Below are 19,966 nucleotides of genomic sequence, written 5' to 3' on the forward strand. Positions count from 1 at the left end.
AATCAGATCCCCATGAGGTACACATAGGAGCTGCCCATCCTTCCGCATCAACCACCAAGTGCACCCAGGCCCTTGGGCAAAAGCAGTCCCACGGATGGGTTTGCCTTTGCCTGAGGCAGGACTGACCCAGACTGTCTTCCCTGGCATATTCTTCATGAGCACTACGGGGACTTTATCCCCTTCTACGGTACGTGGAAGTTTTGATTGGGCAGGGCCAGCCCCATTGGTAGATCCCCTGGGGTTAACTAGCCAGGTAGCCTTTGCTAAATGTGCATCCCAGTGTTTTAAAGTCCCACCACCCATTGCTCTCAGTGTAGTTTTTAACAGCCCATTGTATCGTTCCATCTTCCCAGAGGCTGGTGCGTGACAGGGGATGTGATACACCCACTCAATGCCATGCTCTTTGGCCCAGGTGTCTATGAGGCTGTTTCGGAAATGAGTCCCGTTGTCCGACTCAGTTCTCTCTGGGGTACCATGTCGCCACAGGACTTGTTTTTCAAGGCCCAGGATAGTGTTCCGGGCAGTGGCATGGGGCACAGGGTATGTTTCCAGCCATCCAGTGGTTGCTTCCACCATTGTGAGCACACGGCGCTTGCCTTGACGGGTTTGTGGCAGTGTGATGTAATCCATCTGCCAGGCCTCCCCGCATTTGTATTTCAGTCATCGCCCTCCATACCAAAGAGGCTTCAAACGCTTGGCTTGCTTGATTGCAGCGCATGTCTCACATTCATGGATGACCTGTGCAACAGTGTCCATGGTCAAGTCCACCCCTCGGTCACGAGCCCATCTATATGTCGCATCTCTTCCTTGATAGCCTGAGGAGTCATGGGCCCACCGAGCTAGGAATAGTTCACCCCTATGTTGCCAGTCCAGATCCAGCTGAGCCACTTCAATCCTAGCAGCCCGATCCACCTGCTGCTCGTTCTGATGTTCCTCCGTGGCCCCATTCTTCGGTACATGGGCATCTACGTGGCGTACTTTCACAACCAGATTCTCTATCCGGGCAGCAATATCTTGCCGTAGTTCAGCAGCCCAGGTGGGTTTGCCTCTGCGCTGCCAGTTGCCCTGCTTCTGCTGCTGTAGCCACCCCCACAGAGCATTTGCCACCATCCATGAGTCAGTGTAGAGATAAAGTACCGGCCATTTTTCTCGCTCGGCAATGGCCAAAGCCAGCTGAATGGCTTTCACCTCTGCAAACTGCCTCGATTCACCTTGTCCTTCACTGGCCTCTGCAACTTGTCGTGTAGGACTCCACACAGCAGCCTTCCACTTTCCATGCTTTCCCACAATCCGGCAGGACCCAGCAGTGAACAGGGCATCTTTCTTCCCATTTTCTGGCAGTTTATTATATGGTGGGGCCTCTTCCGCACATGTCACCTCCTCCCCTGGTGACGTTCCAAAATCCTTGCCTTCTGGCCAGTCCGTGATCACCTCCAGAGTTCCTGGGCGACTGGGGTTTCCCATTCGAGTTCGCTGTGTGACCAGTGCAATCCACTTACTCCCTGTGGCACCAGTTGCATGATGTGTGGTGGGGACCCTTTCTTTGAGCATCCAGCCCAGCACCGGCAGTCGAGGTGCTGGGAGGAGCTGTGCTTCTGTACCAACCTCTTCAGAAGCAGCTCGAACCCCTTCATATGCTGCCAAGATCTCTTTTTCTGTTGGAGTGTAGCGGGCTTTGGATCCTCTGTATCCCCGACTCCAAAACCCCAGGGGTCGACCTCGGGTCTCCCCTGGTGCTTTCTGCCAGAGGCTCCAGGTAGGGCCGTTCTCCCCGGCTGCGCTGTAGAGCACGTTTTCAACGTCTTGTCCTGCCCGGGCTGGCCCCAGGGCCACTGCATGGACTCTTTCCTGTCTGATTTGTTCAAAAGCTTGTCGCTGCTCAGGACCCCATTTAAAATCGTTCTTCTTCCGGGTTACTTGATAGAGAGGGATTACAATTAGACTGTGATGTGGGATATGCATTCTCCAAAACCCCACAATGCCTAAGAAAGCTTGTGTTTCCTTTTTACTAGTTGGTGGAGACATAGCTGCTATCTTGTTGATCACATCCATTAAATACCCACATAAAAATACCCTCTGCTGACGTAATCTATACCAAGGATGCACGGAGCCTCTGGGCCAGTCACAATGGGATGCTTTTGCCACTCATTCCCAGTTAGGCTCACTTCAGCCTCCAGTACAGTCAGCTCTTGGGACCCCCCTGTCACCCCAGAAATACAGATGGGTTCTGCCCCTCTGTAGCTTGATGGTATTAGGGTGCACTGGGCACCCGTGTCCACTAGAGCCTCATACTCCTGTGGGTCTGATGTGCCAGGCCATCGAATCCACACCGTCCAATAAACCCAGTTGTCCCTTTTCTCCCCCTGGTCGGAGGCAGGGCCCCTCTAATCCTGGTCATAGTATCCGTTACTCACTTCTTGCAGAAATGACTTGGAAGTTCCTTCAAGAGGATCAGAAGTAAGATCAGACCTTCTGCTCTGTCTGGGGAACTGCCCCCTGGAAACCAGGGCGGCACTTTTCCTGGAGGGATCCTCTTTTGTGGTTGTCCTTCCTTGCAACTCCTGTACCCGTGTCCGCAGGGTCCAAGTAGGTTGTCCATCCGACTTCCTCATGTCCTCCCCGTGGTCACGCAGGTAGAACCACAGGGTGCCTCGTGGTGTGTACCCTCTGTACTCTCTCTCTTGAGTGGGGAAACGCCTGCTCCTAATAGCTGAGATGCTGGCCCATACAGGTGGGGAGTAGGACATATTCTCTTCAAGTTGCTGGACCTTCCGCGACAGTTTCTCCACAGCTGAGACAAGGCGGGAAGAGAGACTTTCTTCATATGGCCGCAGCCGGCCAGCCACCTCATCCACCCTTGGTCCCTCTTCGCCTTTCCATTCCATTACTGCCAGTGAGTTGGCATATGAGGATGGTGCGCTCCATACAAACTTCCGCCACATGGGCCTTGTGCATTGCACCTCATCAGGGTCTGTGGGTAAGTCTGCATCATCCAGGTGACAATGTGCTCGCCTGAATGTCGGCTGAAATCTTTTCGCATATCCCGCAGCTCACTCAAGGATAGGGATCGAGTAATTATCTCTGGTTCTGCCTCTTCCTCCTGTTCTCGTGATGGCGCTGGTTCATCGTCATCCCTTACTAAGAGAACTGATTTCTTCATGTACTTCTTCTGTATGGGGGCAACTGATACTGGCGCGGGTTGGTTCCCTGGTTCAGTGGCAGTGGCTGCCACTGGGGTTGGAGGAGCCGCAGTGTCTGTCGCAGGGGTTGCAGTAGCCGCAGTCTCTGTCGCAGGGGTTGCAGTAGACGCAGTGTCTGTGTCCCGGTCTCCATCTCTTCCCCCTGAGGGTGCTGCGTAACACTGAGCAGGGCCTGGTAGATACTGGCCAGGGCCCAGCACAGTGCGGTGAGTTGTGCCTCTCCAGAATAGCCACAGCATTTTCCCTTCAGATGTTCTACCACTCTGTCAGGGTCCGGTAATTGTTCAGGGGTGAAGTCCCAGACCATTGGAGGCGAGAAGTTCTCTAGGTACCTGCCCGTGTTCTCCCACATGCCGTGCCACCCCTGACTGTCCAGCCTCGGAGCAGGTCTCTGGGTGGTCGTCTTAAATAGTCGTTTAACCCTGAACAGGACCTGGAACACATTCAGCAGACATAACAATAGGACCAGGCTGGTTTGAGCATCCCAAGGATATTCAAAATTCTCAAAAGCTGTCATACCTGACCCGAAGGAGAAAAGGGAGGCAAAAGAGCTGGGGAAAGTGTCCCCCCATTTCCCCCACAGACTGGGTGTAATTATTAATAAATTGTGAGAGACGGTGCCCAAGGTACGGACAGGACAGCAATGCCACTTAAACGCCCCCAAGTAACTGTCTAACAAGTGATGTTCTCATATCCTAAGCCGATATCACACAGGACAGTAAAATGACAATCCTGATCCCTCTCCCAGAGGTGATAAACAGCATTGCAGGGAGTACATAAGCCATAGAGGAATTTACATGACACAGCCACGAGAACAAACCAAGCAACATGGAGACCAGTGACTATTTACCTAATACAATAAATGCATACAACAAATTCGTTTTTCCAAGCTCTAGTTGGATTCTGTTGTTATCTCAACCCTTCGAGCCCCACGTTGGGTGCCAAAAAAGGACTGTCGTGGTTTGGCCTCAGACGGCAACAAGGAACTAAGTGCCGCTCGCTCGGGCCTTCCCAATACGGGAAGAATTGGAAGAAAAAAGGCAGAACTTGTGGGTTGAGACAAAGGCAGTTTAACAGAACAGCAAAGGGAACAACAAAACAACAACAATCACACGGACAGAGGAATGTACAAACACGACTACGGAACCGCCGCTCACCAACCGGACCCGGGACGCCCCAGCCCGCTCCCCAGCAGCGACTTCCTGGCCCCTCCTCTGGCAGCTCCGCCTGGCCATGGCTCACATGGCATGGAATACCTGTGTCCCTGATGGAGCCCGGGGAGAATTAACCCTGTCCCTGCCAGCACCAGGACAATGACTTGCTTCCTTCTCCAGGAGACCTGGCTCTGCCCCACATGCCCACTGCAGCACGTCCTCACATGGTCACACAGCGCCACTAACATTGGGGTTTTCCTCTCCTGGGCACTTCCCACACCACTCCAGACCCACCCTGTCTCTCTCCCACCTTCCCCGCCATCTGCCCAGCCCAGCCCAAAAGAGCCCCCTGCTCTGGGCTGGCCCCACAGCAGTGCTCCCCACAGGGAACTGCAGAGCTCTGGGCACTCCCCCCACAGCCCCAGCCCCTCTGAAGGGCACCACAGCTGCTGGGGGCAGAGAGGGCTCTCAGCCTCCCCATCACCCCAGGGCTGGAGCTGGCCCCAAGGGCCAGCAGAGGCCACTCGCTCTCTGGCTCTCCTGCCTTCAGCTGCAGCTGATCCCCAGCCCAAACTGCCTTTGCCCCGCTCTGCCTCCCCGCCTGCCCTGCTCCCCAGGACAGCAGGAGACTCCTGGCCCTGGGGCTCCTCAGGCAGCTCCCGCATCTCTCCAGTCTCCTTTCCCTCTGCCTGATGCATCTTCACTGCCTCCCACGGCCCTGCAGAGTCCTGGCTTGTGGGTACCTGGATTTAGTGATTTGTCCTGGGGGGACCTATCTCTGAGACTTAAACTCTTCTCTGTCTCCATTCACTTCCCATCCCAGAGAACATGGAGTGTCCCCGTCCTCTCCTGACCACTCCAGATTCCTTTCCACATGGATCGAAATCTGCCATCAGCCCCATCATGCCTGTGACAGCCTGAGGAATGTTACTGGGAGGTCATGTACCGTCTCCACTGCCCCTCTACACCAAGAAGAGAGCCTTCAACTAAGTCTTGGTGTCTAAAATATGCCAGTGCTACTGTGACATTATTTCCCAAAACAAAGTGGAAAGACGCTTGGGAAGTCCAGTTCCTTAGGCTTGTTCGTAGCCAAAACGGTATCAAGCAGACCCAGCCATCAGGCACCACACTCAGGAGATCCCCTTTTATTGTAGAGATGCTCTTAGGGAGGAAAGAGGTGACACATGGTTCTTCAAGAATGAGACAGAACAGGAAAGAGCCTCAAGAGAAGTGCTATGAACCCAAGCAATTACTTCAAAGGATAATTATCAGAGAAAAAAATAATGGCTGAAGCCTGGCCTAGAGTAAACTTATAGCATGACACAGAGAACGGGAGGCACATTACTTTTACTGCCTCAGGATCCATCAGATGAGTTTCTTCAGGGCATCCTTGAGCTCCCGGTTCCTCATGCTGTAGAGGAGGGGGTTCACTGCTGGAGGCACCACCGAGTACACAACAGCCATCACCACATTGAGGGATGGGGAGGAGATGGAGAGGAGCTTCAGGTGGGCAACCATGCCAGTGCTGATAAACAGTGAGACCACGGCCAGGTGAGGGAGGCAGGTGGAAAAGGCTTTGTGCCGTCCCTGCTGTGAGGGGATCTTCAGCGCAGCTCTGAAGATCTGCACATAGGACACCACAATGAAAATAAAACACACAAAGAATAAACAGGCACTAAATACAATTAGCTCAACTTCCCTGAGGTAGGATTGTGAGCAGGAGAGCTTGAGGATCTGGGGGATTTCACAGAAGAACTGGTCTAGGCCATTGCCTTGGCAGAGAGGTATTGAAAATGTATTGACCGTGTGCAGGAGAGCATCGAGAATGCCACTGCCCCAGGCAGCTGCTGCCATGTGGACACAAGCTCTGCTGCGCAGGAGGGACCCATAGTGCAGGGGTTTGCAGATGGCAACGTAGCGGTCGTAGGCCATGATGGTGAGAAGACAGAAGTCTGCTGACATCAAGAAGGCAAAGAAAAAGACCTGGGAAACACATCCCATGTAGGAGATGGTCCTGGTGTGCCAGAGGGAGTTGGCCATGGCTTTGGGAACAGTGGTGGAGATGGCACCCAGGTCGAGGAGGGCGAGGTTGAGGAGGAAGAAGTACATGGGGGTGTGGAGGCGGTGGTCACAGGCTACGGCAGTGATGATGAGGCCATTGCCCAGGAGGGCAGCCAGGTAGATGCCCAGGAAGAGGCAGAAGTGCAAGAGCTGCAGCTCCCGCGTGTCTGCGAATGCCAGCAGGAGGAAGTGGGTGATGGAGCTGCCATTGGACATATTTTCCCTCTGCACATGGGGGCCTGTCCAAGGAGGAAAAGACAGTGAAGAGTGAGGACAGACAGGTCCAAGTAGAACCTGTTGCACTGGTCACAGTAGAGCCCCCCAAATGACCTCCGTCCGTCCAGGAAGGCGTTTGTGCAGATCCTGGTGTGATGCCTGGTTTGTGCTGGCTGAGGGTGCAATGGGGAGCAGGGGACTCTGCTGTGGGCTCCAGAGGAGTCAGTCGTGCTGTGCAGCAAGAGGGAGAGAGGAACCAGGAGTGATCGCAGGGTAACTCTACCCCCGATATAAAAGAGCTTTTGAGCACTGTCACTCCCAGGTCCCCTGGCTGCAGAACAGAGCTGGGGGGGTTGTTTTGTTTATTTTGCTCCGGTTACCCCTGGCCCACTTGAGGAGTCATGTTTGAAGGTAGAAATCCCTGGCATTTCTGCTACCCTACGAGTGCTATTGTGAGAGTCCTGGGAGGCAATAGGACAGACCCTTAGTGCCGAAGGAGGAGAGCTGGTCTCTCCATCCGTCCTGCTCTCAGCTGCTTTTTGCCAGCCCCGCTTTGGTCTGGAGGATGATCCCACGGAGAGCAGAGGAGTCCAGTTCCAAAGTGCAGATCTCCAAACTCCCCTCCCCAGGGAAGAGCTGTCAGCTTTTGGATGCCCAGAAGATGGGGGGCCCTTTCTGGGAGTTACCTTTATCCCCACCCCATGGACTGCATTGCCTAGAGACCCAGAGGTTAGAAGAGGCCTTGGGCACCAGGGACACATCTGCATGGCAGGACCTGCAGGGTCAGTTGCTGAGCTGCTGATGAAGCCCCCACCCCAGAGAGACTGAAATCAAAGAAGCAGCAGCAGCAGCAGCAGCAGGGACGGGTGGAGAAGCAAGGAGCAATGCCCCGATGCTTCTGCCAAGGGAAACAAGGCCAGGGAGGGACAGAGGGTGCTCAGGAGAGTCCCTTCTGCTGCAGCTACGGCCACAGATGAGGCAGCTGCTGCCCTGGATCCCACGTCCTTGAGGGCAGAAGCTCACTGGGCAGGGTTAGAGTTGGCACTGGCAGGAGGCAGAGTTCCTCTGAAGCACCGGGACCCTGCTCTGAAGGACAGCCCTGGGCACCCCTGGCTGCACACCCGCCTTCAAGCCCCTGCAACCATCCCCAGGAGAAGGCAGCCACCGTGTCCTGTCCCTCTGACGGTGCTGCAGGGAAGCCCTGCTCTGCAGCACACCCTTCTCCTCCTCTACACCAGAGAAAGATCCCACAGGCTGTGGGCTACGACAGCTTTAGGAGAACCCTTCAGGATCGGCAGTGGCATTGCCCTGCAGCCTCACACTTACCGTGCAGAGGGCTGGGAAGCTTCCTCCCACAGTGAGCTCTCAGCTCTCCTCCCAGTCACGACTGCCTTCACGCTCTCTCTGCATTGATGGTCCCATCCTCGCTGCCTGCAGGCAGTGCCCTCAGCCCTGCTGCCCATTGCACAGGAGCTGCTCCTGGGCAGAGCTGTCTCTCTGCAGCACTGGTTGCCATGAGCTTCCTCCATCCCAGGAGGTGGGCTCAGCAGAGGAGCAGCCCAAGGCATTTTAATGACCCCTCGGGTGGGTTTGGGGCAGAGTCCCCGAACCGCAGACACTGAGAGGAAGTTGAAGAAACCGCTCAAGATGACAAACTCAGATGTAAACTCCGAGGTTTCTTGAAGTGTTAATGGGTCCCACTGAGGACCATTACCAACAAAGCCTCCCCAGGGGCTCGTTAGAGCAGAAAACTGGAGGCAATAATGACAGGTAGGTAAAGGGAAATTAAAGGTGGCTCTGATGCTGAGCAAACCTGAAGGTGTTACTCCTTCGGTGTCCCATACCTGCACCTCTTTCTTTGAAGGCACCCAATTGTCTTTTTGATTTCGCCCCAATATCTCACTACCCTTACTGATATCTCTCCATCCTCCCTGGCTGTTCTGGGAAAGACAAAGCCATGGGCTGGTCCAGCCTCCCCCTGAGTGTCCTCTTGTACCACAGCACTGCCCTTGGAGTGACAGTTTCTTCTGGTCATTTCTGGTCTCAACCTCCCAATCCAAACTTTGTGGCATCCTTCCTTTCTCCTGCTTTTTTTTCCACCATGAAGAAAAGCTCCGGCATCTCTGAAACCACCCTTCAAGCAGTTACAGGTTATGACTGTGATGCTCTGAGCCCCCACTTCACCAGGCTGAAGGAGACCAGGACCCTCAGCCTCCCTTCATGGGGCGTGTGCTTGAGGCCATGAATCCCATATTGGCAGAGCTTCTCTGGACACTCTCCATTCCTCCCCACTTGTCTAGAACAGGAAGCCCCAGTGAGGGGCACACTCCAGGTTTCAGTGGAGTGGGATGACAGCTCCCCTGGTGTGGGTGACCCACACTCCTCCTAATGCAACGTCCTCCCTACAATACGGACCACCTGTCCCCTACAATACCACCTCCAATATAGAAACACCTGCCTTTGAGGTTTCAAAGATCATTTGGTACCAATAATGCACTACTTTTTGCAAAAAGAGATACATCTCAATTGTATTGGTTAGCCTTTATGTCTGTTTAGAATCACAGAATCTTAGAATGTGTTGGGTTGGAAGGGACCTCTAAAGGCCATCTAGTCCCACCCCCCTGCAGTCAGCAGGGACATCTTCAACTAGATCAGGTTGCTCAGAGCCTCATCAAGCCTGGCCTTGAACACCTCCAGGGATGGGGCCTCCACCCCCTCTCTGGGCAACCTGGGCCAGTGTCTCACCACCCTCATGGTAAAGAACTTCTTCCCAATGTCTAATCTCAACCCACCCTGCTCTAGTTTAAACCATTGCCCCTTGTCCTATGGCTACATGCCTTTGCAAACAGCCCCTCCTCCGCTTTCTTGTAGGCCCCCTTCAGGGACTGGAAGGCCGCTCTCAGGTCTCCTCATAGCCTTCTCTTCTCCAGGCTGAACAAGCCTAACTGTATCAGACTGTCTTCGTAGGAGAGGGGCTCCAGCCCTCAGATCATCTTTGTGGCCTCCTCTGGACCTGCTCCAACAGGTCCATGTCCTTCTTGTGCTGAGGGCTGCAGAGCTGGACACACTACTCCAGGTGGGGTCTCATGAGAGCAGAGGAGAGGGGCAGAATCACCTCTCTGGATCTGCTGGCCACAGTTCTGTTGTTACAGCCCAGGATGCGATTGGCCTTCTGGGCTGCAGGCTCACGTTGTTGGCTCATGTCCAGCTTTTCATCTACCAGTACCCCCCAGGCTTTTTTCCGCAAGGCTACTCTCTATCACATCATCCCCCAGCCTGTATTGATAACCAGGATTGTCCCGACCCAAGTGTAGGACGTTGCACTTGGTCTTCTTGAACTTCATAAGGTTTGCTCAGGCGCACCCCTCCAGCTGGTCCAGGTTCCTCTGGGTGGCATCCTGTCCCTCTGGGCTGTCAACTGCACCACTCAGCTTGGTGTCATCGGCAAACTTGCTGAGGCTTCACTTGATCCCACTGTCTATGTCATTCACGAAGATATTAAACAGCACTGCCCCCAAGACAGATCCCTGAGGGACACCACTTTTCACCCCTCTGCATGTGGGCATCGAGCCATTGACCACTACTCTCTGGATGCGACCCTCCAGCCAGTTGCTTATCCACCGAACAGTCCTCCCATCAAATCCGTATGGCTCCAATTTAGAGAGAAGGAAGTTGTGGGGGGACCGTGTCAAAGACCTTGCAGAAGTTCGGGCAGAGTATATCCATTGCTCTTCCCTTGTCCACTGATGCAGTCACTCCATTGGAGAAAGCCACCAGGTTGGTCAGGCAGGACTTGCCCCTGGTGAAGCCATGCTGGCTCTCTCGAATCACCTCTCTGTCCTCCATGTGCCTTAGCATAGCTTCGAGGAGGATCTGTGCTGTGATCTACCCAGGCACGGAGGTGAGGCTGACAGGGTGGTAGTTCCGGGGTCCTCCTTTCTACCCTTTTTAAAAAAGGCTGTAATGTTTCCCTTCTGCCAGTCACCGGGGACTTTACCTGACTGCCATGACTTTTCCAATATCATGGAGAGTGTCTTGGCAACTTCATCAGCCAATTCCCTCAGGACTCTGGGGTGCATCAGGCCCCATGGACTTGTGTATGTTCACGTTGCTCAGGTGGTCACAAACTTTGTCTTCACTTACAGTGGGAGGGACTTTGTCCCCCAGGTCCCCGTCTTGAAGTCCTTCAGCTTGGGAGGTGTGAGGAGAGAGGCTGCCAGTGAAGACTAAGGCAAAAAGTTGTTCAGAACCTCAGCCTTCTCCTTGTCTGTTGTTACCAGTTTGCCATTCTCAGTCATCAGGGAGGGCACGCTTTCTTTAACCTTCCTTTTCTGGTTTGACCAGCAGGTCCCAACTCAGCCATGCTGGTCTCTTCCCTTTCTTGCTTGATTTCTTACACCTGGGGATCGAGAGCCCTTGTGCTCTATGGAAAGTGTCCTTGAAGATCTGCCAGCTCTCTTCTGCCCCCTTGTCCCTGAGAACCATTTCCCAGGGGGTCCTATTGACTAACTCCACGACGATCCGGAGGTTTGCTTTCCTAAAGTTCAAGGTCCTCACTACATCCTTGCTGACACGTATCCCTTAGCACTGTGAACTCCACCAGTGCGTGGTCACTGCACACCAGGCTGCCTCCAATCTTGACATCCCCAATGAGCTCACTCGCATTGGTGACTGTCAGGTCCAGTATGGCATCCCCTCGGGCAGGGCTGTCTATTTCCTGTCTTAGGAAGTTATCGTCGAGGCACTCCAGGAACCTCCTGGATTGTCTACGGCTCACCATGTTACTTTTCCAGCGGGTGTCAGGGTGGTTGAAATCCCCCAGCAGGACGAGGGCCTTCGAGCGCGATGCCTCCTGTAGCTGGAGGAAGAAGGCTTCATCAGCAGGTTCCCCTTGATCAGGCGGCCTGTAGTAGACACCAACCACCAGGTTCCCCTTGTCGCCTCGGTCTCTAATGCCTACCCATAAGCTTTTGACTTCCTCTTGGCTGCTCTTTAGGGACATCTCTTCACACTCTATCCCTTGCTTAACAGAGAGGGCAACACCTCTGCCCCTCCTTCCTCAACAGCTTGTAGCCATTGATAGCCACACTCCAGCCATAGGATTCGTCCCACCAGGTTTCAGTAATGGCCACTAGGTCATAGCTTTCCAGCAGCATGGTAGTTTCCAGCTCCTCCTGTTTGTTACCCATGTTGCGTGCCTTTGTGTAGAGGCACTTCAGCTGGGCTGTTGCCTGTGTTACCTTCTTAGAGGAGATCACCTTGAGGTGTTTCACGCGTGTTTCCCTGTTGACTCCAACAACCTCAGAAGCCCCTGGCTCGTCTCTGTAAGACTTTGACTATGATGCAGTGTCCCCAGCATGCCTCTGGGCAACAGGTCAAAGGCCCTTACTAGCGCCCCCTCCCCCTAACCCTGACGTGTTATCCCACAGCTGGTCACAGACAAGCCTGATATTATCATCCCCTTCCCCCTTCACATCTAGTTTAAAGCCCTGTCGATCAGCCCCACAATCTCTTGAGCAAAGACCTTCTTCCCCCTTTGAGAAAGGTGTCTCCCAGGTGATGCCAGCAAGCCCGATGCTGTGTAGGCCATCCCATTGTCAACAAAAATGAAATTGTGGCGGTGACACCAGCCACGGAGCCATGGATTAATAGACTGGATCCGTCTGTTTCTTCCAATGTCACTGCCTGCAACTGGAGTGAGTGAGGAAAAAATAACCCGTGTCCCAGATTCCCTCACCAACCTTCCCAAGGCCCTGAAGTCCCCCTTGATTGCTCTTGGTCTGTGAGTCGCAGCTTCCTCTCCACCTAAAAGGAAGATCAATAATGGGTAGTAGGCTGAGGACTGTATCAAGCGAGGAAGTTTCCTGGTGATGTCCTTCACCCGGGCTCCAGAAAGACAGCAGACTTCTCTGTGAGGAGGGTCTACCCGGCATATTGGACCCTCTCATATTACCCGGCATATTCCCTCTCAGGTCTCCAACAAGGAGACCTCCAACAAAGGAGTCACCAACGACCATAACCCTTCTTTTCTTCCTTGGGGTTGTGGTTGTGATACGGGCGGTACACCATTCTGACTGTGGAGACATCTCTGGTGTGGATTGCCCATCATCCACATCCTCATTTGACTGGCCTTCCTCAACCAGAACCTCAGATCTGTTCTTCAGAGGTACCGGGGTGGGGGACATGGTGGGCAAGGAGGGAGTTCGCCTGCTGCCCCGACCATGAATTTCCCTCCATTCACTCTTTTCATTTAGGCTTCTGCCTTCTGCCTGACAGGGCAGGATACGGGGGTCCCTGGATGCCGATGACTTTCTGATAGGTGCTCCTGCTTCTGTTTCAAGGAGGGCAGAGCCTGGCTCCACCAGTCCTTTTCTTGTTCAGCCTCCCTAATGCTCCTTAACCTTTCGACTTCCTCTCACAGCTCTGACACCAGGCTGAGCAGATGGTTCACCTGTTCACAACGCACACAGCAGCTGTTACAGCTGCCCCGCGTTACCAGTGAAAGGCTCTGGCACCCCCTGCAGCCTGTGACCTGGACGGCTGTATGTTCCTGTGGGAGCTCTCTCTGGGTTCCCACATCCATCCTGGCTAAGGTTGAGAGCACGACCTTCTGCCGGGTGGAGACCAGAGCTAAACTCCATCCGAGAGGGTGATGACCGCCTTCTTGTGGTGCTCCCCGGTGACGCCCTGGGTGATGCCCATGTGCTGCGTGCTTACTCAGTGCGCAGTGACCAGGTCGCTGTGCTCCCAAAAGGCTTCTTTTATGAGGGGGGAAGTGGTCCCAGCGAGTACGCCTCCTTTAGATCTGCCGCCCGTGCTGCTGGCTCTGCCCACAGCTCCTCAGCAGACCACCCACGAGCGGCCAGTTTCCGGCACAGGCTGGCCGCTTTTCCTCACTTCAAAAAGCCCCCAAAGGAGCCCCTCGCTGGCCCTTTTTGCCATGATTCCCTTCCCCAGTGCGGACTTCCCTGCACAGAGATGGTCACCTCAGCGACTTTCTGTGTGTGCAATTCAATTTAGAATACTATTGTAAGTCTTGTGGTTGCGAGTGTCTGATTTAATTCAGGAAAGTGTCGTACCTGTCCCGTGAACCTTTCCTTTTTTGAATCTTTAAATATGTCGCTGTGGTGGTTATAGCAAATTTTGATAAATCACTTTGAGAACTGGCAAATGATGAAGTATTGTTAGAATCATATGACTTAACCCCGTGTTACTAAATCTGAAATTGGTGCCACCTCAAAGTGGGGCAGGATCCCAAATCAACATTCACAACGAGACTGGACATGAGGAGAAGGAAATGTCCCATGAAGGACACTGCTGTGACTGCTGAGGTCACCCAGAGGGAGCCTGGATCAGCGCAACGCTGGGTGTTCCAAGGACCAGGCAGGGAGGAAGAAGAGCTGTCAGGAAAGGCGAGGAGATGCCCCAGTGGGAGCAAGGGGAGGAAAGAGGTTGGGTGTCCACAGCCCGCAGGTCTTTGTCCCCTTGGCTGTGGCTGTTGTCTTTGCTACCAAGGCCTGAAAGGAGACACCTTAATCTCATGGAACCGGGGCCTCACTGCTTCCTCGCAACCCCCAGGGAGGCCGGGAGGTGTGGTGCCATTGTCCTTCACTCGGCATTGCCTACCCCACACCTCACTGCCCCAGGAGGAGCCCTGAGCCAGTGTGAGGGACAGGATCCCCCTTCCCAGGGCTGGCTGCTTGGCGGGATAAAATACATCAAGGCTTTACTCAGCATCAGCTCCACCTGCACAGTGCCTTTGCCTCCCGGTAATCACAGCCTCCAGTTGCCTGCTCGAACAAATCCATGGGGAGGCTTGGTCTGTCATGGCCCTCAGTGGGGACAATTAATGCTCCAAGACACTTTGGCGTTTGCTTCGGACTTGAATTCCTGCACAGGTTGTTCAAGCTCCTCTCAGTATCTGGCATTCCTGGGCTCAGCAGCAAATACCCCATGGGGCTCGTTAAAGTGCAGAAAGCCCTAAGGAGCCACAGCTCTTCCATGATTTTCTTCAGGGCTTCTAGCCTGGTACAGCTCAGTGGAGAGGTCTCAGGAGTCTACTTAAAGTGGAAGGTTTCAAGAAGCACTTAATAGAAAGGTAATTTTTCATTTGGAAAGGGCTTTTCATTAGTCTTTTTATTTTTCCAGAGGAAATGCTTGCAGCTTTCTCCAGCTGATACTGAACCAGAGGGTCTCCTAAGGAGGACCGGAGAGGTAGCAACTGCCATCTCCTCGAGGTCCCCCACTGTATGGACAACTTGCCCCCCCACCTCCTCCTCCCCCCCACCGTTTCTCTTGGGGCTGCCTGGGACTTGCATTCTTTTCCTACATCAGACTTGTGCGCTGAGTCTGCAGCTGAATGTTCACAGCTCCTTTGCACCAATTCCTGCCCGATTCCCCCGCAGACTTGGCTGTAAATAGACAAGGGATTCTTATTCAATTTGAACAGCCAGAAGGAAAAAATGATACCAATTAATTAAAGAAACCCAATGCATTCCTCCACTATATGCCAAGGCCAAGCCTCCAATAAGCTCCACCTTCCTCAAACCACCACCATGAAAGAAATATGTTGGAGAGATTGATAGGAAGTTCTAAATATACGCACCATTAGTGAGTTGGCTAAAGAGACAGTGTGGCAGATTAAGTAAACTTTGCCTTATTCTTGGCCAAATTTCCATCCCAGAGCCTTGTCACCAACTCATGTCTCTAGTGATGTCCCTGCCCATGTTACATTATGTGCTTGTTAAACAAAACTCTTCTCCAGCAAACTCGGGCAAAACTCTTCCTTGGAGACAGTCTCTCCTCAAAGTCCCCTTGCAACCATACGGTGAATTGAGATGCAAGAATAAACTCATTACAGTTCCTTCACGTTAACGAGCTCCCAGGGGAAAGTCACGCAGTGTGGAGGGCCCTGGCAGGAATAAAGAGCCTTGGAGGTTCAGCAGGGTCTGCTGAGGGCTGTGGCTGACGAAGCTGCTTCAGGAAATTGAAGCGTGCCTCCCTGGGGGCTGGTTGGAGCAGAAAACCAGAGGCAGTGATTTCAGGGTGACAAAGAAAGGAGGCAGAGACATCCTGTGTGCTGTAGCCCCCTGGATGTGCCCTGCCAAGCCAAGGGGCCCAGTGCTAATCCCCAGCTCGTTGCAATGGGGATGCTTTTGGTCATCACCACATGAGCTTTCCCTCTGCTCACCACCAGGGCCCATACACGCCGAGTGCCTTCCACACTCTTGCCCCTCAGACTCGGCACGACGCAGCTCCCCCTAAGCCTTTGCCTGGACCCTAACCCTAATCCTTCACCTGCAGCTCTCCTCTGTAGCCCTTCCCTGAACACCAACGCCAAAGCTGAAACCCTCACCACATGCCTCACGCCTAAACCCAAACCCAGCTCCCTCGTCCTGTCACCAACTCTTATTGGAGAGGCCGATTCTCGTGGCTGCCTGGGCTGCAGCGTTCAGCCCCTGGTGGAATGAATTCATGATCTGAAGGGATATATGCCAGCTGAACACTATAGTCAAGACCCTAAACCTTGGGAAAGGAACTCTCAGCTGTTTTGGTCACTGGTAAATGGGACACGTGTGACCCTCTGGAAGTGCAACAAGGCCACGTGCAAGGTCCTGCACCTGGGTCGGGGCAATCCCCAGTATCAATAGAGACGGACTGATGAATGGATTGAGAGCAACCCTGTAGAGAAGGACTTGGGGATGCGGGTGTGTGAAACATTGGACAAGAGCCGGTAATGTGCACTTGCAGCCCAGAAAGCCAACCATAGCCTGGGCTGCATCTACAGAAGCGTGGCCAGCAGCTGGAGGGAGGGGATTCCCCCTCTCTACTCCAATCTCATATAACTTCATCTGGAATGCTGGTTCCAGCCCCCACCAGTGGGCACCAGCAGAAGAAAGACATGGACCTGTTAGAGCAGATCAAGAGAAGGATCATCAACAATCATTGGAGAGCTGGAAGACCTCTCCTAAGAAGAAAAGCAGAAAGAGTTGAAGTTGTTGAGCCAGCAAACAAAAAAGCTCCAAGAAGACCTTCTTGCGGCCTTTTAATCTATGAGGGAGGCTTATAAGAGAGAGAGATATTTTACCAGGGCCAGTAATGACAGGACAAGGGGCAACGGCTTTACACTGAAAGAGGGTAGATTTAGATTGGACATAGGGAAGAAATTTTTCACAATGAGGGTGGTGAGACACTGGAAAAGGTTGCCCAGAGAAGCTGTGGATTCCCCATCGTTGGAGGTGTTCAGGGTCAGATAGGGCAGGGCTTTGAGCATCCTGATTGAGTCACAGATGTCCCTAAAAAACAGGGATTGGACTAGATGACATTTCAAGGTCCCTTCAAACCCAAACCATTCTGGGATACTATGAGAGCAGATGTGGCCATACCAGTGCTGAGTCGAGGGGGACACTAACTCCCCTTGTCTGGATGGCCACGGTCCTTCTAACACCACCCCACATGCAGCTGGCTTTAATGGTGCTGAGCCTTTACCAGAGGCTCACATGGCATCCCTCAAAATGCCCAGGCCCCTCTCCTCAGACTCACTCCTCACCTCGTCCTCTCCCACTTTGCCCCTTCTCCTTGAAAAACTTGAGCAGGTTTCTGTTGGCCACATCCCCAGGTGTCTCAAGGTCCCTGTGCACTGAAGCTCCAGAACATCAGCATTTAAATTGCATGTGCAGATGGCTCATGCTGAGTCGTGGTTCCTTTAACAAGACAACTTGAGTAGCTGTACGACAGCAGAGGTAAGAAAAGGGGTTACTAGTGTAAAGGACGTCATGAGGAAGGTGGAAAGTGCCACTGCCACCATCTCAGAAACACCAAGGCCAACAAGGAAACGGTGAAAAAGAGTTGGCTCTTTGTATGGGAGGGGATGAGGATGATCCAAGAGAAGAACTTGAGGGTGGAAAAGAGTGGAAAAGGGCATGAAAGCTGAATAGAATCATAGAATTGGCTTAGTTGGAAGGGACCTTTCAGATCACCTACTCCAACCATCAACCTAACTCTGACAAAAACCATCACTAAACCATAGCTCTAAGCACTATGTCTATCCGTCTTTTAAATACCTCCAGGGATGCTGCCTCAACCGCTTCCCTGGGCAGCCTGTTCCAATGCTTAATAACCCCCTCAGTGTAAAAATTGTTCCTAATATCCTGCCTAAATGTCCCCTCACGCAACGTGAGGCCCTTTCCTCTTGTCCAATTCCCTCTTACTTGGGAGAAGGGACTGATCCCTACCTCTCTACAACCTCCTTTCTGGGAGTCGTAGAGAGTCAGAAGTCTCCCCTCAGCCTCCTTTTCTCCAGGCTAAACAATTCCAACTCCCTCAGCTGCTCCACATAAAATGATTGTCCAGATCCCTCACCAACTGCGTTGCCCTTCTCTGGACCTGCTCCAGCACCTCAATATCTTTTTTGTGGTGAGGGGCCCAAAACTGGACACAGTACTCGAGGTGCGGCCTCACCAGTGCTGAGTACAGGGGGATGATCACTTCCCTACTCCTGCTCACCACACTGTTCCTGATACAGGCCAGGATGCTGTTGGCCTTCTTGGCCACCTGGGCACACTGCTGGCTCATATTCAGCCGGCAGTTGACCAACACCCCCAGGTTCTTTCCTGCGGGGCAGCTCTCCAGCCACTCCTCCCCAGGCTTGCAACGCTGCATGGGGTTGGTGTGACCCAAGTGCAGGACCCGGCACTTGGACCTGTTGAACCTCATACCACTGGCCTTGGCCCATCGATCCAGCCTCTCCAGATCCCTCTGCAATGTGTTCCTACCCTCAAGCAGATCGACACTCCCACCTAAATTGGTGTCATCTGCAAACTTACTGAGGGTGCACTCAATCCCCTCGTCCAGATCATTGAAAAAGATCTTAAAGTGAACTGGCCCCAATACCAAGCCCTGGGGAACAAGCATCAGGGTGACCATCTGCACACAAACATTAACAGCTGACCAAAGGGAGCTTGAGTCCAGGGGCAGCTGGAGAAACGCTGGGATTTGGCCAACAGAAATTCTTGAAGTCTTTCAAGGAGAAGTGTCCAGTCCTGCATCCCGGGGAAGAATAACCCCAATGCAGCAGGACAGGCTGGGACCTGATGTGCTGAGCAGTGACCCTGCGGAGACGGGGCTGGGCACCCTGAGGGACGCCTCATGAGCCAGTGGTGCACGCTCACTATGAACAAGGCCGGCTGCCTACGGGGCTGCAGGAGGAGGAGCGTGTGTCCCCCTGGCAACTAGAGTCACCTTCCCCTTTGACTCAGCACTGCTGTGGCCCAACGCACACAGCTGTGTCCCAGCGTGCGGCTCCACATTTTGGAGAAGTGGAGAGGACCTGGAGAGTGTCCAGAGGAGGTCTGCCACGATGGCCTTTAGGGCCCAGTGCACGTGCGCTTGGTGGAGAGGCTGAGGGACCTGGGCTTCTCTGGCCCAGTGGCAGGGAGGCTCTGGGCACTATTGGAATAGCCTGAACCTGGTTGAAGGGTTGTTTCAGAGACAATGGATCTTTTCTTTGGTGGGAAACAGCAGGAGAAAGAAATAATGCAACAAAGGGCAGCTTGGGAGGTGGAGACTGGACACCAGGAGAAAGAAATGCCACTGCAAGGGCAGTGCTGTGCTGCAACAGATCACCCAGAGGGAGTCGGGATCAGCCCAAGGCGTTGTGTTTCAGGAACAGCCAAGGACGATGGAGAGAGATGAGTAAAGGCAGTGAGACGCTGAGGGGAGAGGAAGACGGGGAAGCAGGGGGTTGTCTGCAGCCTGCAGGGGAAGAGGAGCAGATGTGGGACACCATAGCACAGACAGGGGTGCAGACGATCGAGGGAGTTGGCAAGGCTGAAAGCCCCCAACAGTGCTTATGTCTTTCTCCTCTTGGCTGTGGCTGTTGTCTGTGCCACCAAGGCTACCAGAAGACACCTTATCCTTACAGCACTAGGGCCTTAGCGCCTCCTCTTCCCCACCCGGGAGCCATCATTCTGTCTTTCTGCCCTTGGCATTGCATGTCCTCCCATCACAATGCCCCAGGAAGAGCCCTGAGCTGTGCTTGTGGGGCAGGATCTCCCTTCCCAGGGGCTGGAGGCCAGGGCTTGGCCCTTTGCCTTCCTCTCACACATTCAGCATTAGCCAGCGTCAGAGACACCTCTCCATTGCCTTTGCCTACCTGCCCTCACTGCCTCCAGTTTTCCCTCGAACGAGCCCCCAGGAGCCTTTGGCAGTAATGGCCCTCAGTGGGACCCATTAACGCTCCAAGAAACTTTGGAGTTTGCAGCTGTCGTTGACTTCTGGAGAGGTTTCATCAGCCTCCCCTGTGTCTGAGCTTCATGGACTCAGCACCAAAACCAC

At 53.6% G+C, this 19,966-nt stretch overlaps 1 protein-coding gene across 1 annotated transcript; it reads right to left on the reverse strand.

Moving 5' to 3' along the window:
* Positions 1 to 5,719: 5,719 nt before the first annotated feature.
* Positions 5,720 to 6,631, reverse strand: LOC141735033 (olfactory receptor 14J1-like). The gene has a single exon (XM_074567458.1). It carries the CDS (start codon positions 6,629 to 6,631, stop codon positions 5,720 to 5,722), a length of 912 nt encoding a protein of 303 aa, XP_074423559.1.
* Positions 6,632 to 19,966: the final 13,335 nt, after the last annotated feature.

Source organism: Larus michahellis, chromosome 27 (assembly GCF_964199755.1).
Source record: "Larus michahellis chromosome 27, bLarMic1.1, whole genome shotgun sequence".
NCBI classification, from domain to species: Eukaryota; Metazoa; Chordata; class Aves; order Charadriiformes; family Laridae; genus Larus; species Larus michahellis.